General features: G+C 46.0%; 2 protein-coding genes across 3 annotated transcripts; both read right to left on the bottom strand.

Annotated features, from left to right (window-relative positions):
- Positions 1-5,641, bottom strand: LOC116710434 (haloacid dehalogenase-like hydrolase domain-containing 5). Its single transcript, XM_032549456.1, has 9 exons — positions 4,591-5,641; positions 4,235-4,426; positions 4,048-4,160; positions 3,267-3,360; positions 2,694-2,727; positions 1,676-1,850; positions 1,423-1,599; positions 745-910; positions 1-439 (listed from the first exon to the last, which is right to left on the bottom strand). Exons 1-9 carry the CDS (start codon positions 4,645-4,647, stop codon positions 257-259), a joined length of 1,191 nt encoding a protein of 396 aa, XP_032405347.1. The 5' UTR covers positions 4,648-5,641; the 3' UTR covers positions 1-256.
- A 747-nt stretch (positions 5,642-6,388) lies between these two features.
- LOC116709740 (pre-mRNA-splicing factor ISY1 homolog) lies at positions 6,389-10,723 on the bottom strand. 2 transcript variants are annotated; one of them, XM_032548393.1, is made up of 11 exons: positions 10,624-10,723; positions 10,313-10,335; positions 10,027-10,078; positions 9,889-9,954; positions 9,496-9,538; positions 9,313-9,425; positions 7,867-7,984; positions 7,677-7,799; positions 6,844-6,944; positions 6,654-6,740; positions 6,389-6,585 (listed from the first exon to the last, which is right to left on the bottom strand). In XM_032548393.1, the coding sequence occupies exons 1-11, from the start codon at positions 10,624-10,626 to the stop codon at positions 6,478-6,480; spliced, it is 837 nt and encodes a 278-aa protein (XP_032404284.1). In that variant the 5' UTR covers positions 10,627-10,723; the 3' UTR covers positions 6,389-6,477. The 2 variants fall into 2 exon arrangements, with proteins under 2 accessions (XP_032404284.1, XP_032404285.1); XM_032548394.1 differs by having other exon boundaries at positions 9,872-9,954; positions 10,624-10,703.
- Between the last annotated feature and the right edge of the window lie 1,017 nt (positions 10,724-11,740).

The following is an 11,740-nucleotide window of genomic DNA, read 5'->3' as shown; positions in this document are numbered from 1 at the left end:
CAAAATGAATTCACACAGGTCTAGACTCAAAGGTACTGCTAGCTTAGCTTCACCTGTTCTGCTATAAAAAATGTAAAGATCACTTGTGCAGCTTCAGACGGTTTGAGGTTTGAGATCCACCTCCAGAACTCTACTCATATAAGACAGAGACAGTCACCACAGGTAGGAGATAACAGGCCACGTGTGATCCAAGTGTCCAGTCTGAACCACATGTTATATGTTAGATGTTGAGACGATCAGTCGGAGGACAGGTGCGTCAGGTGTTGGGACTCTCCTGCTGCAGCATCAGGTCCACAGCAGCCTCCACATCCTCCACCATGTGACTCGGTTCTACCAGGTCTGGCTCCACTTTCAGGTCGTTCTCACCGTGGACCATCGTCTCTGAGACGTTCTGGTCAACAGGCAGTTGAGAATGAGGGTTATACACACCTGTGCACACCTGGAGACAGGTAGAGGATCATTATAGCAACAACGAGTCAAAATAAGAAAGGTTAAAGCAAAGAAAGGTCATTTATAGAGAAGTAACATCTGCTGAGGTAATGGACCTGTAAAAACCTAGGTACGCTAAGAGGAGGAAAGATCCTGTAAGGTCTGGCAAAGTAAGGTACATTATGGTAAGGCAATACATTTAAATGTTAAATGTACTTGTACTACTTCATTAAAATCCATGTTGTGTACACATCCACCCCAGCTGTAAACCTTAAAGGATCCCAACAAAATTTTCAAAAAGGGGTCTCTACCCACCAGGATGGAGCGGCACTGAGCCGCAAAGGCAAGTTGCTCCACCACCGGTACCACGGTACCGGTTCCTTGGGCCACCAGTTTGGTGTCGCTCATCATGTCAGTGTGGTGCTTGGCCAGGTAGCGGTTATAAAGATTGGCACCATAGATGTCCGTCATCAGGTTGTCTCTAGACAACGGGAACAGTGTCTAAGTTTCTTTTTAAAAAGTCCTCTAGAGAGAATTGTTATTGAACATTAATCAGTTTAGTGGAACATTTTACAGAAGCTCTAAAGCCAGGGAACACCAACCATCTCCATCTTCCAAGTTCTACAAAGGCAGCAGTTGCTTCAGAGAGGAAGACAGAGTGCTTGGTTACCTGAAAGTGTTGTGGGAACAGGTGGATCAGTCACATGGTGCACAGGTTTGGTCATTCAACAGCACAGGCAGTTAGACAGCCTTACAGACAGAAAGACAGCGTCACAGACTGGGGGTTTCAAAACATAGCACAGAGACTTTGGTTTCATTCAGAATTACAGATGAAGACTAAGACAAAGTTATCAACAGGGTAACAGGTGGTGCATCATAGGTGGTACAGTTACCAAGTCTCTGGTTTGGTTATTTGCATTGAGGGACAAGCAACAGAGGGAGATAGATCCAGAGACAGACTCAGAGACATGTTAAGAGATGGGTTGTGGATACCCAACAGCATAGATGGTGGACAGCTTGTGGTTCTGGTTCTGCTGGCGCAGCAGCTGCTCGGCGTACTGGTACGTGAACAGACTGGGTTTCCCAAGCACTGCCTCATACTCCAGCCTCCGACCGGTCATCTTCCTGTAGATGGACTCCAGACAGAGCAGGAACATCCCGTGACCGAACCTGAAGCAACACATCCGGGTCACCAATGGCTGAACGCCCTCCTGCCCCGCCCACATCTGAAGGGAGTGGCTGTTACCGTGGTGACGGGGCTTCAGCCATCCACAACAGGTCCATGTTGCAGGCAAGAACGGGCATCTGTGCCGATAGCTGAGTGTCATACACACACCCGGGTCTACCATTGGTTAGCAGCACATCAACGATTAGCTGAAGGTTGGTCTCCCATCTGATTGGCTCCCCAAACAGGATGATCGCTACGGCAACACAAGGGAAGACAATTTCAAACAAAAATGGCAACAAAAAGCTGCTTTTGGCCTTTCCACTGGGAAAGATATGAGCTCTCATTAATCCATCACACCCTCAAGACACAAAGCTGTCAGGAGTCTAAAGCGGCGTCACTAGCGCCCCTGGTGGTTCAGAGATGAAACAGCAGCAGGCTGAGAAAATCCTGCCACCAAAGTTCATCCAATTCAGAAATATTCTTCTTGAATGGTAGAAGAATATGACCTCAGACAAATAATCCGTTTAGACGTTCGTCAGACCTAGGCTACTGTAACCTCATTAGCTGGTGGCTAATCTCGAGGTTCAGTTTTCTTTTGTTGGCGTTCGCTAGCTTGGCTTTTAGTTGACGTGTTTCTGTTCCACAAACATCTCTTAATTGAAGAAGTACTTACAAAATTCACATGAAGTCTGATGAACGACGAACTTTACTTCTCCTTCGGTAGATATCACAAAACAATCCCTCAATCTTGCATAGCATTCCACATGTAACGGTCAGAAAACTGTAGCCAAGTTAAACACGTCACATCCAATTTACTTTTTGATCTACCGTGACACAGCAACGTTTCATATATTTTCAAGTATGTCCACTAGGTGGCGATTTTATACAAAAACATACTAAGAGAATCTTATGGTTAAGAAAATATCTACGGCATATACAATAATAAACAATGTCACAAATTGACATTTTTGGCTCTTACACCACAAGTCTGTATTTTCTGATCAAACGTTCAGCTGAAGGTGCTGTTGGGTTTTCAAAGGTGATGGTGAACCGAAGATTAAACCTGAGATTCTGGGCGTTGTTGTGGTTGTGTTACCTTGCATCTGCGGGAGGATCCTTGAAGAACTGGGCTGAAATAAACAAAACAACAAAAATATATCAGCCGGAACAGGAGGCACACTTCCGGTGGCTCAGTAACTAATCAGTGGAGACACCAGAATATACAAAACTGTCTGAGATGGTCGTTTTCCCAACTTTAGCCACCAGATGGCAGCACATATCAGAGACTCCTCCTTTAAAAACATGTCTAGGGCGTGCCGTGGTGGCGTAGTGGTTAGCGCGACCCACATTTGGAGGCCTCAAGTCCTCGACGCGGCTGTCGCGGGTTCGACTCCCGGACCCGGCGACGTTTACCGCATGTCTTCCCCCCTCTCCCTCCCCCTTTCCTGTCAGTCTACTTCATGAAAAGGGACTCTAGAGCCCACAAAAAGACCCCCTGGAGGGGTTATAAAAAAAAAAACAAAAAAAAAAAACAAAAAAACATGTCTAAAGATATTCAGCGGACACTTTTGGAAATACTGTTTTATCGATCAGCTATAAAAATCATCATGAAACAGGACATACATTAACTCCAGGTTCTACAGAACTGCTCAGGTTAGCCAGGACTCACAGTGCTGGTGGGTCTCCTGCTGTGGTCCACCATGTCCAGCAGGGGGTGCTGTTCTGAGAGCTCCTCCACGGTTACGACCTTCTTGAAACCCAAACTGAGAAATACCGTGTCAAGAGTCCAAAACATCAGGTTCAGAACAACATCTGGTCACCAAACATCTCCGAGGTTTGATCAGAGTTCTGATCCGTGTGTTGCTGCAAAGTCTTAAAGGGGCAGTATTATGTGTTTTCAAGGGACATAGTGCCATTTTATAGCATCATCAAATAACTGTTACCTGTAGTTATTATAAAAATGCTAAATATATCAAATATGACTTAAAAAATGTGACTTCCTGATTTAATGTCTTGAAATTGGGCCTCTGTCTCTTTAAAAACTCCTGCTCTTTCTGAAGCTCCGTCAACATGGCTCCTCTATTAACCCTTTAATGTTTTTACCAGCGTTGCTCTGAGCAGCAGCTCCTTTAATGAGCTCAGCAGTTCCACCAGGTGTTTGCTAATTGCTGCTGCCTAGTCTTAAGGAGGTGAGGGAGGAGCTGCATCTCAAAGGTGGGGCTATTTCCACCCAGGTGTTTCGCAGCTGAATGGTTGCTATGGAGACTAAAGAAATAGATTTTTTTGTTTTGTAGAAAGATCAAAAACAGTTGATTTGACACATACTACCCCTTTAAAGTATTGTAGTCTCAACTCACTCAGCCACAACAAATGAAAGAAAAATGGCCCAGTGGGAAACTTTAAAGCTAACAGGTGAGCCAGCAGGTGACCCACTGGCAGGTGACGGATACGAGTGGGCGATCTGGGTCACTGGTCCCTGTCCGGACACCAGAACACATTTATTGTGGAACGTCTCCATCATGTGCAGAGGGCTGTGCGACAGAACCACCTGCTCAGGTGCGATCTGCAAAAGAAGCGCATGACTTGTTTTGATCCAATCACACAGCAGCAGCAGCCTTTAAGCCCCTCCCCCTCTACCTGCACGTCCAGCAGGTGAGACAGCTGCTGTGCCTTGTGGTGTCTCGGACAACTTCCTGCATTGGTGACAAAAACAACAGGAAACAGAAAGTTCTGGTTCTGGTCCATGAGCTTCCTGAGGGCACGCCGAGCAGCCGGGATCACGGATCCACCGCGCAGGAGGACGCCATCGACATCAAAGAGCACGCCCACCTGGCGGCCGGACAGGTGGGAGACAGGTGAGGTTGGCAGAACAGACCAGTTAGACACCAAAAGGAAGGAAGGAAAGTAAGCAATCAAGAAAGGAAGGACTCCAGAAGGAAGTGTAAAAGAAAGGAAGGAATGAGGAAGCGGACAGAGGACTGTGTCCCCCTGACCTGTCTCACAGTGGACGCCTGGCGAACCAGCTGCAGCCTGAAACCTCGGCTCCACATCCCGCCGGTCTGACCTCAGAGCAGCTGCTGCTGCTTTAAAACCACAGGGCTGTGATGTCACTGGGGTGGGCTAAATGATGATGTCATTGATGATGAGAGGTCTCCCATTGGTTGAAGCCAGGTGACTCACAGGTTCCCTCTGTTCCTCCGTTCCCTAACCTCAGACCGACCGCGTTCCTTAGCTTTAAATTGAGGCTCCTCAACTTCAGAAGATGTTACTTAGATTCAGACTTACGTTCCTGTGCTCCACTCTGAAATGTTAAATTGTTTGAGGCCAACAGCTTAACGCCTGGAACTCTATCTCCCCCTTGAGGCAGTCAGAGGAATAGCAGGACCAAGGTTGGTAGCGGTTCCTCAGGTTCTCTCTTCTTCATCAGCAGCTTCAGAAACATTTTTGTTTTGTAATTTATGCAAATCAGAACCTGCAGGCTGATATTGAACATCTCTAGACATCACCATATGGTTCTGGTTCTGATGAGGTGAGGATGGTTCTTCTGTCTAGAAACAGAACCTAAATACTTGGTTCTGATCGTGCTGGGTCAGACTGTCTGTATCCAGAACCAGAACTCCTGGAGCTGTAAATGAGTTGCAGCTGACTGCAGTTGTGTCCTCACGTGAGGACACGTGCAGCATGCGCTCCCTAATCAGCCAATCACATGCTGCAGAGTGATGCCTCTAATCAACCAATCAGCAGCTGGGAACACTGGGACAGAGACGCTCTTCTGTCTGGCAGAACCGGTTCAGAACTGGTTCAATGTTCAGAACCAAGAGACTCCAGAAGGAGGTCATGTGACCATCAGCTCGGGTTCTGGTTCTGAAGGTTCTGGTCTGGATTCCTCTGGTTTCAGCATCATCAGAGGTTCTTTCCAGTGGATCCTGTTAGGGATGTGTGATATGGCAATAAATTCATATCCGATATCTACTGTAATGGCTGGTGGTAACTATATATATCACGATGTGTTTTTGGTATCAAATTTATAATGGAAATGAAAAAAAAAAGCACAAAATGATCGCAAATGACGTCAGCACCGCGTCTCGGCCATTTTAGCTTTGGACAACCAAGAGACATAAGCTGCTATGTGGGAAACAGCTGATTTTGTTCAAATCAGTAGTTGTTTACCAACCGCACATAAACTAAAAATGAAGAACAAGACACAGATGACAGTGTTGGTCACCATGGTGACGGGAGATTTAATAGATTCACCGACTTTCCTGACATTCAATTGGAAAAATTAACTGAAAAGTATTGACAAATCAATACTTAACCTACACCATTGCTGAGCAGGAACTTGGCTACTAAGGCCCAGATAACTTAGTGCTAGCCATCACTGTGTAGCCAGAAAAACCCAACTCTTGTCTTCTTTCCGCTCACTGAATCCTTTGCTTTTCAACCATCCTTTAAGTTTGTCCACACTGAGCTTCTGTATCGAAAAATATTGAAACAAATCTCTCGGGGACGGAACGTTCTCATCTACAACCATCCGTTGGTGCTTTTTTAATTATTAACCAGGAACATAGAACACCAGTAATACAAACACAGATACAACAACCAAACGCTTTACCACGAGAGGCTCTACAAGAGGCCCCATGAAAGGCCCCACGAGAGCCCAAGGTATTTAAGCCCCCCAAACCCTCAGGTGTGACTGGCTCAACTGGTTCTGTCCACCAGATGACCCAAGTTTCATCATCAAGTCAGAACCAAACAAACACACAAAGAGATGAGCTTTTAAAGTTTAATGGAAAAAAAAAAAAAAAACATCGTACAAAACTGAATATTTACACAGACGGGTGAGAACCAGTTGGATCAGAACCAGCCAGGTCAGAACCAGGTCAGAGTCCCAGCAGAGTTCTGGCCTCCTGGCTTTGAGCCTGAAGCGTCTCGCTGGCGTAGCGCTGCAGCAGCTCCATCTTCTTCCTCCGGACCAGCGCCTCCTCCACCTGAGACAGACGGGTCGGGTCAGAACCGGAACCCAGGTCAGAACCTCTGAACGGACCGGGGGTCTCACCTCTTTCTGAGACGGAACCGGAACATGAGCGATGAAGCCGACTCCTTCCTCTCCCTCCGTCTCCTCCCGATTTTCCTCATCCTCCACCTGGCCAAGCAAGCAAAACAAACGGACCTTAATCCTCCAGAACCAGGAGGAGAACCTCCATCAGAACCTCATGGCCCATTCTGATTGGCCGGCTGAGGTTTACCTCTTCGTTGTGGACGGTGTAGATGCTCTCCTCCTCCTCCTCCTCCTGCTGAACACGTGACTCCTTCTCTGTCCTCCACTTCTGCACCGCCTCCGACAAGGCTGCAAAACACAAAACACATCAGATATGTAAGGAGGAAACACAACAGGGCTGGGTCATATCCCAAAAAAATTTTATACATTTTTTCAATACCAGATCTGATTTTTTTTTTAAATTCTCGCTTTCTTTACTAAAAAAAAAATAACAAATGACAGAAAATTTTTTCAAGAAGTGTTTTTTATTTGAATCGTCTCTTCTGTGAGTTGGACGGTGGAGTACTGGGTCCATAGTATTTCTGTTTGATTACAGAATAAAGACGCAATTTCACCAGAAGAATGTCTTAAAATTAAGAGAGCAAAAAAACGTCGATAGTTGTCAGGATCTGACGTGAGCAGATCCATTCATCTGGTTCTGCCTGAAACCGAATCGGTTACTGTTACAAAGTCCTGCTGCAGAAAATAAATTGACAGGTTGCACCAAAGTATAACTTTACATGATGGTCAACATTCCTTAATTTAGTTTTTGTCATTTTTCATGTTATACTATGATTTTATTCTCCTACCATTACGACTTTCTGCTATTTCATGACTACATAAAGAAAAAGCAGCCTGCCTCTAGAGTCGACCTGAATTCAAAATCCAAATAAATAGAAGCTGTAAACCTCGCTTATCAAACAAGATGGCCGCTCTGGGTGATGACATCACTATGAACTATGGAAACTCAAGAAATTCGCAATTTTCCAAAATTTAAATCTTCAAAAACCAAAGATTGAATTCCCTTCCCCTTCCTTTCACCTTTCCTCTCGTACTCGGCCTCCAGCGGCAGCAGCACGCCGTCGTCTTCGTCCCGGTAGCCGTAGTACTCTGCGTCCACGTCCTTCATCAGCTCCCCCCTCGTCTTCCTCTGGGCCGGGGTGGCTGTGGGTCAGGCGACCGGTCAGAATCGATCGATGTTACCAAGGAAACGGAGAGCGGCGGTACGTACGTTCGGTCTCGAACAGCTCTCTGACTCCAGGAAGGTCTCTGGCAGCGCCAAAGTATTTGTAGCCGCGGTTCCCCGGAACCTCTTTCCCCTCGTGGTCCAACATCCTCGGCCCGAACCGCTGCAGCAGAACCAGCAGGAGGTCCGATTCAGAAATCCAGTCAGCAATTAGAAAATAACCACCTAACTTTACAGTCAAATGTCACCATCAAAATGCTGGTCAATGTTTCATTTATTATTAATTATCTCTAACCAGGTGGCTTTTAACCAGTCAAAACAGCCAGGTGTTTTCTGGCTGTGTTCTGCAGTTTTATGGAAGTTTGTTCCAAAAAACTGTTTTTGTGGTGCGTAGAAGCTGAATGCTGCTACTCCATGTTTGCAGAACCAGAACTAGAACCTGAGAGGTCTGGGAGGTTGGTCCAGCAGCAGCAGATCTTTAACCCGGTCAGTGATTTATAAACTACCAGCAGTAGTTTAAAGTCTCTCAGTGAAGGACTGTAGAACTAGATGGTGTAGAACCGGGTGATGTAGAACCAGGTGGTGTAGAACCGGGTAGTGTCTCTATCCTCCTGGTTCTAGTCAGAACTCCAGCTGCAGCGTTCTGGACCGTTGGGTTGTCAATCAGACCTGTGAAGACGCTGCTGCAGAAATCAAAGCCACTAAAGAGAAACGCCTGGATGAGTTTCTCTGATCTGAGACTTTAGTCCTCTGGTCCTGGAAATGTTCTGCAGCTGCTAGAAGACCCACTCTGGAACCGGCTTTATGTGGCTCCAGAGGTCAGCCTGATCTCTAGTTTCCAACTGGAAGAACTGAAGCTGTGCGTTGACTGTAGATCTATGACTCTAGATTATTCCTCTTTTTTTTTTTTTTGTTAACCCCTTCGGGGGGTCTTTTGTGGGCTCTAGTGTCCCTTATGTGATAGTAGGCTGACAGGAAACAGGGAAGGACAGGGGGGAAGACATGCGGCAAATGTCGTCGGGTCCGGGAGTCGAACCCGCGACGGCCGCGTCGAGGACTCAAGGCCTCCAAATACGGGTCGCGCTAACCACTACGCCACCACGGCACGCCCCTAGATTATTCCTCTTTAATAACGTCAGTTTCTGCTCAGCTGGAGAAGGTTTTGGCACATCCACACATTTATCTAAGAATCTGTTCACCTGGTTCAGAGTCACCTGGTGACATCATAATGTAGAGTTATGTATCATCTGTGTTGTCATGGTAACTAATCTTGTTATTTCTAACAACCTGAGCTAGTGGGAGTATGTAGATATTGAACTGTAAGAGTCCCAGTATTGAGCCTTGTGGAACCCCGAATGTGACGATGAGAAGTTACCTACTGACACAATGAGGAGCTTAACCGACTCATCGTTTCTCACTCAGCACTTTATCAACCCATTGGACCAACTGAGGCCTGGTCTCCATGGCAACCATCAATAATAAGGACGTTACCCTGTAGTCGGGTCCGCCCAGCTCCTTGATCCGGACCTCCCAGTGACCTTTCTCCCTCAGCAGCTTGTTGATCTCATCATTCAGATCCCGGATCCGGAACTCCCCGAGACCAGCTGAAAGACAGGTCAAAGGTCAACGAAAGAGAGAGCCGGGTCAAAACCAGGCAGTTAGGCCCAAACGTACCATTCTGGATCTGAGCGACCTTCTTGGAGATTTCACTGATGATCTGAAACAGAAAGTACAACGGGTACCACAGAGTACTACATGATACTGCACAGTACTACACAGTACCACAGTTCAGAGTCACCTGGAGACAGTAGAGTTACTACTGAATACTACAGAGTTACTACTGAATACTACAGTGTTACTACTGAATACTACAGTGTTACTACTGAATACTACAGAGTTACTACTGAATACTACAGAGTTACTACTGAATACTACAGAGTTACTGCTGAATACTACAGTGTTACTACTGAATACTACAGTGTTACTACTGAATACTACAGAGTTACTGCTGAATACTACAGTGTTACTACTGAATACTACAGTGTACTACCAGGGTTCTGTTGGTACCTGTCTTCTCCATTTCTCGGCCTTTGGAAGTTCGCTGCACTCTGAAGCCAGGAAGGGTCTCCTCTCCTGCAGTTAGACGGGTCAGAGTCAGACAGACTGATCCAACACAGAACCAAACAGAACCAAACCGAACCAGACCTTGACTTTCCCCTCCTCCAACTGAGCCTGCCTGAAGCGGGCCAGAGCCGTCCTGAAAGACAGAGCAGAGGGAGAAGGTAACCCATGGGAAGCAGAGCTGGTTCGGACAGGAGGACGGGTTCTGGGCAGATGGGTCGGAACTGTCCGAATCAGCTGCTTTAGAGAACCGATTCAAGGTTCCAAACTGTTTTTTGGGAACGTTCCTCATCTGGGTCTGTTTAATATAACCTCTGTTGGACAGGTGAGCAGAACCGGATTGTGGGTTTGGACAGAACCTGTTACTCACATGGCCTTCTCAGCGTTCCTCGCCTGCAAACAGAACCAGAACACACCGATTATCCAACTTCATACCAGTGGCTGGTTCAGATCAGCTGCCGGACCGGACCGCTCTGATTTCAATGGATAACAGCGGTCCGGTTTTCTACAACAGAACCGAATCATATGCAAAAAAATATTGAACCCGTCTAAACCGGTCAGATTTGACTGGTTTACTCCCAGTACAGCGGCTCCAGAGCCGACCGGTTCTCTAGAACAGAACCGGATCATATCCAAGCAATAAACAGACCAGTCCGGAACCAGAATCGCTGAAAGTCTCACCATGACTGCAGCTGTGGTCCAACGATGATGGAGCTGAAACAACGCGCAGCAGCAAACAGTTCCGCTACTTCCGGTTTCCGGTCAGAGCGGTTACCAGTTACCGCCCCTGCTGGAGAGAAGTTTTACTGCAGCTTATTTCACAGAAAATAAAACTTGGAATGGACTTTACTTGCATTTTAAGTCCATTTTTAGTTTATTTTATTTAAAAGATCATAGAGGTAAAATTATATTACAATTCTATAGATAAGAAGCAAGAGCAAACAATAAAATTAAAGAGATATCAGCCTAATTTAGAACCAGCAAATTTAATATTTTTGCAATTTAGTCTGTTTGAATTATTTTTTACTACGTTCCCCATGGAGACAATCAAAACCGCTTCAGATCCACTGGGTTGGTTCTGGAAAGAGCTGGGGATCTTCTTGGTGCTGATTCATGTTCTTTTACCTCCCATGAAGTCCAGTAAGATGAGCGCTGCTGTTTGGATCAGGCAGAGAGTGGAGTCCACTTAGAGCCGAGCCTGCCATTGAGCAGATCTTGAATATGAAAGATGGTTCTGATCCGAGGCAGCAGCTCTTTTACTACATTAATAATCTCAGGTTAACTTTCTGCTCTCACTTTAAACTCCAAGTTTAAAGGTGTTGGACTTCATTCATTTCTGTCTTTGTGCTCCACCAGGTCCGTTTACCAGTTTCAGGACCCGACCAGAACCTCTGAGTGTAAATTACCTTGAGAAATAATTAGATTTGGCTACATATGAAAACAGGCTTTAATGCTGAAAAATGATCAAATGTTACAAGCCATACATGTCATTCAAATGGATCAGAACCAGAGTTACATTCACCGTCCAGCGCCGGGCCACTGAGCTCACCTGGTGGATGGAACCAGGTGAGGCAAAGACTGTAGCGTTTAGCTTTTTATCCTTCTCCACAGTCTGTTCCCTCCCTAAAGGCCAGTCTAATCAGTTTCAGTCTGTTTATGTGACTGCCGGCAGTCACACATAAACATGGTTATGTAAACTGCAGCGTGTGCATGTTAGCACATAGAAGAGGCTAAAAGAGATAGAGGAAACGATATAATCCAGAACAAAAGCAAACTTCTTGCTCTCTGATATGTTCAG

The sequence above is a fragment of the Xiphophorus hellerii genome, chromosome 20 (assembly GCF_003331165.1).
Source record: "Xiphophorus hellerii strain 12219 chromosome 20, Xiphophorus_hellerii-4.1, whole genome shotgun sequence".
NCBI classification, from domain to species: Eukaryota; Metazoa; Chordata; class Actinopteri; order Cyprinodontiformes; family Poeciliidae; genus Xiphophorus; species Xiphophorus hellerii.
Note: the sequence above shows the minus strand (reverse complement) of the source record. Positions and strands in the feature narration are given on the sequence as shown.

Bases quoted from the DNA above. Each gene is read 5' to 3' on its own strand.
- LOC116710434 (XM_032549456.1), bottom strand. From the start codon at position 4,647: ATGTGGAGCCGAGGTTTCAGGCTGCAGCTGGTTCGCCAGGCGTCCACT. The intron at 4,161-4,234 runs GTAGAGGGGGAG...CTTCTTTTGCAG, and splicing joins CTCACCTGCTGGACGTGCAG to ATCGCACCTGAGCAGGTGGT. The intron at 440-744 runs GTGGGTAGAGAC...ACCTGTCTCCAG, and splicing joins CTCAGTGCCGCTCCATCCTG to GTGTGCACAGGTGTGTATAA.
- LOC116709740 (XM_032548393.1), bottom strand. The intron at 7,985-9,312 runs GTAACGTCCTTA...GTTCTGCTGCAG, and splicing joins TGGGCGGACCCGACTACAGG to CGGTTCGGGCCGAGGATGTT. The intron at 6,586-6,653 runs GTGAGACCCCCG...CGTCTGTCTCAG, and splicing joins CGGTTCCGTCTCAGAAAGAG to GTGGAGGAGGCGCTGGTCCG.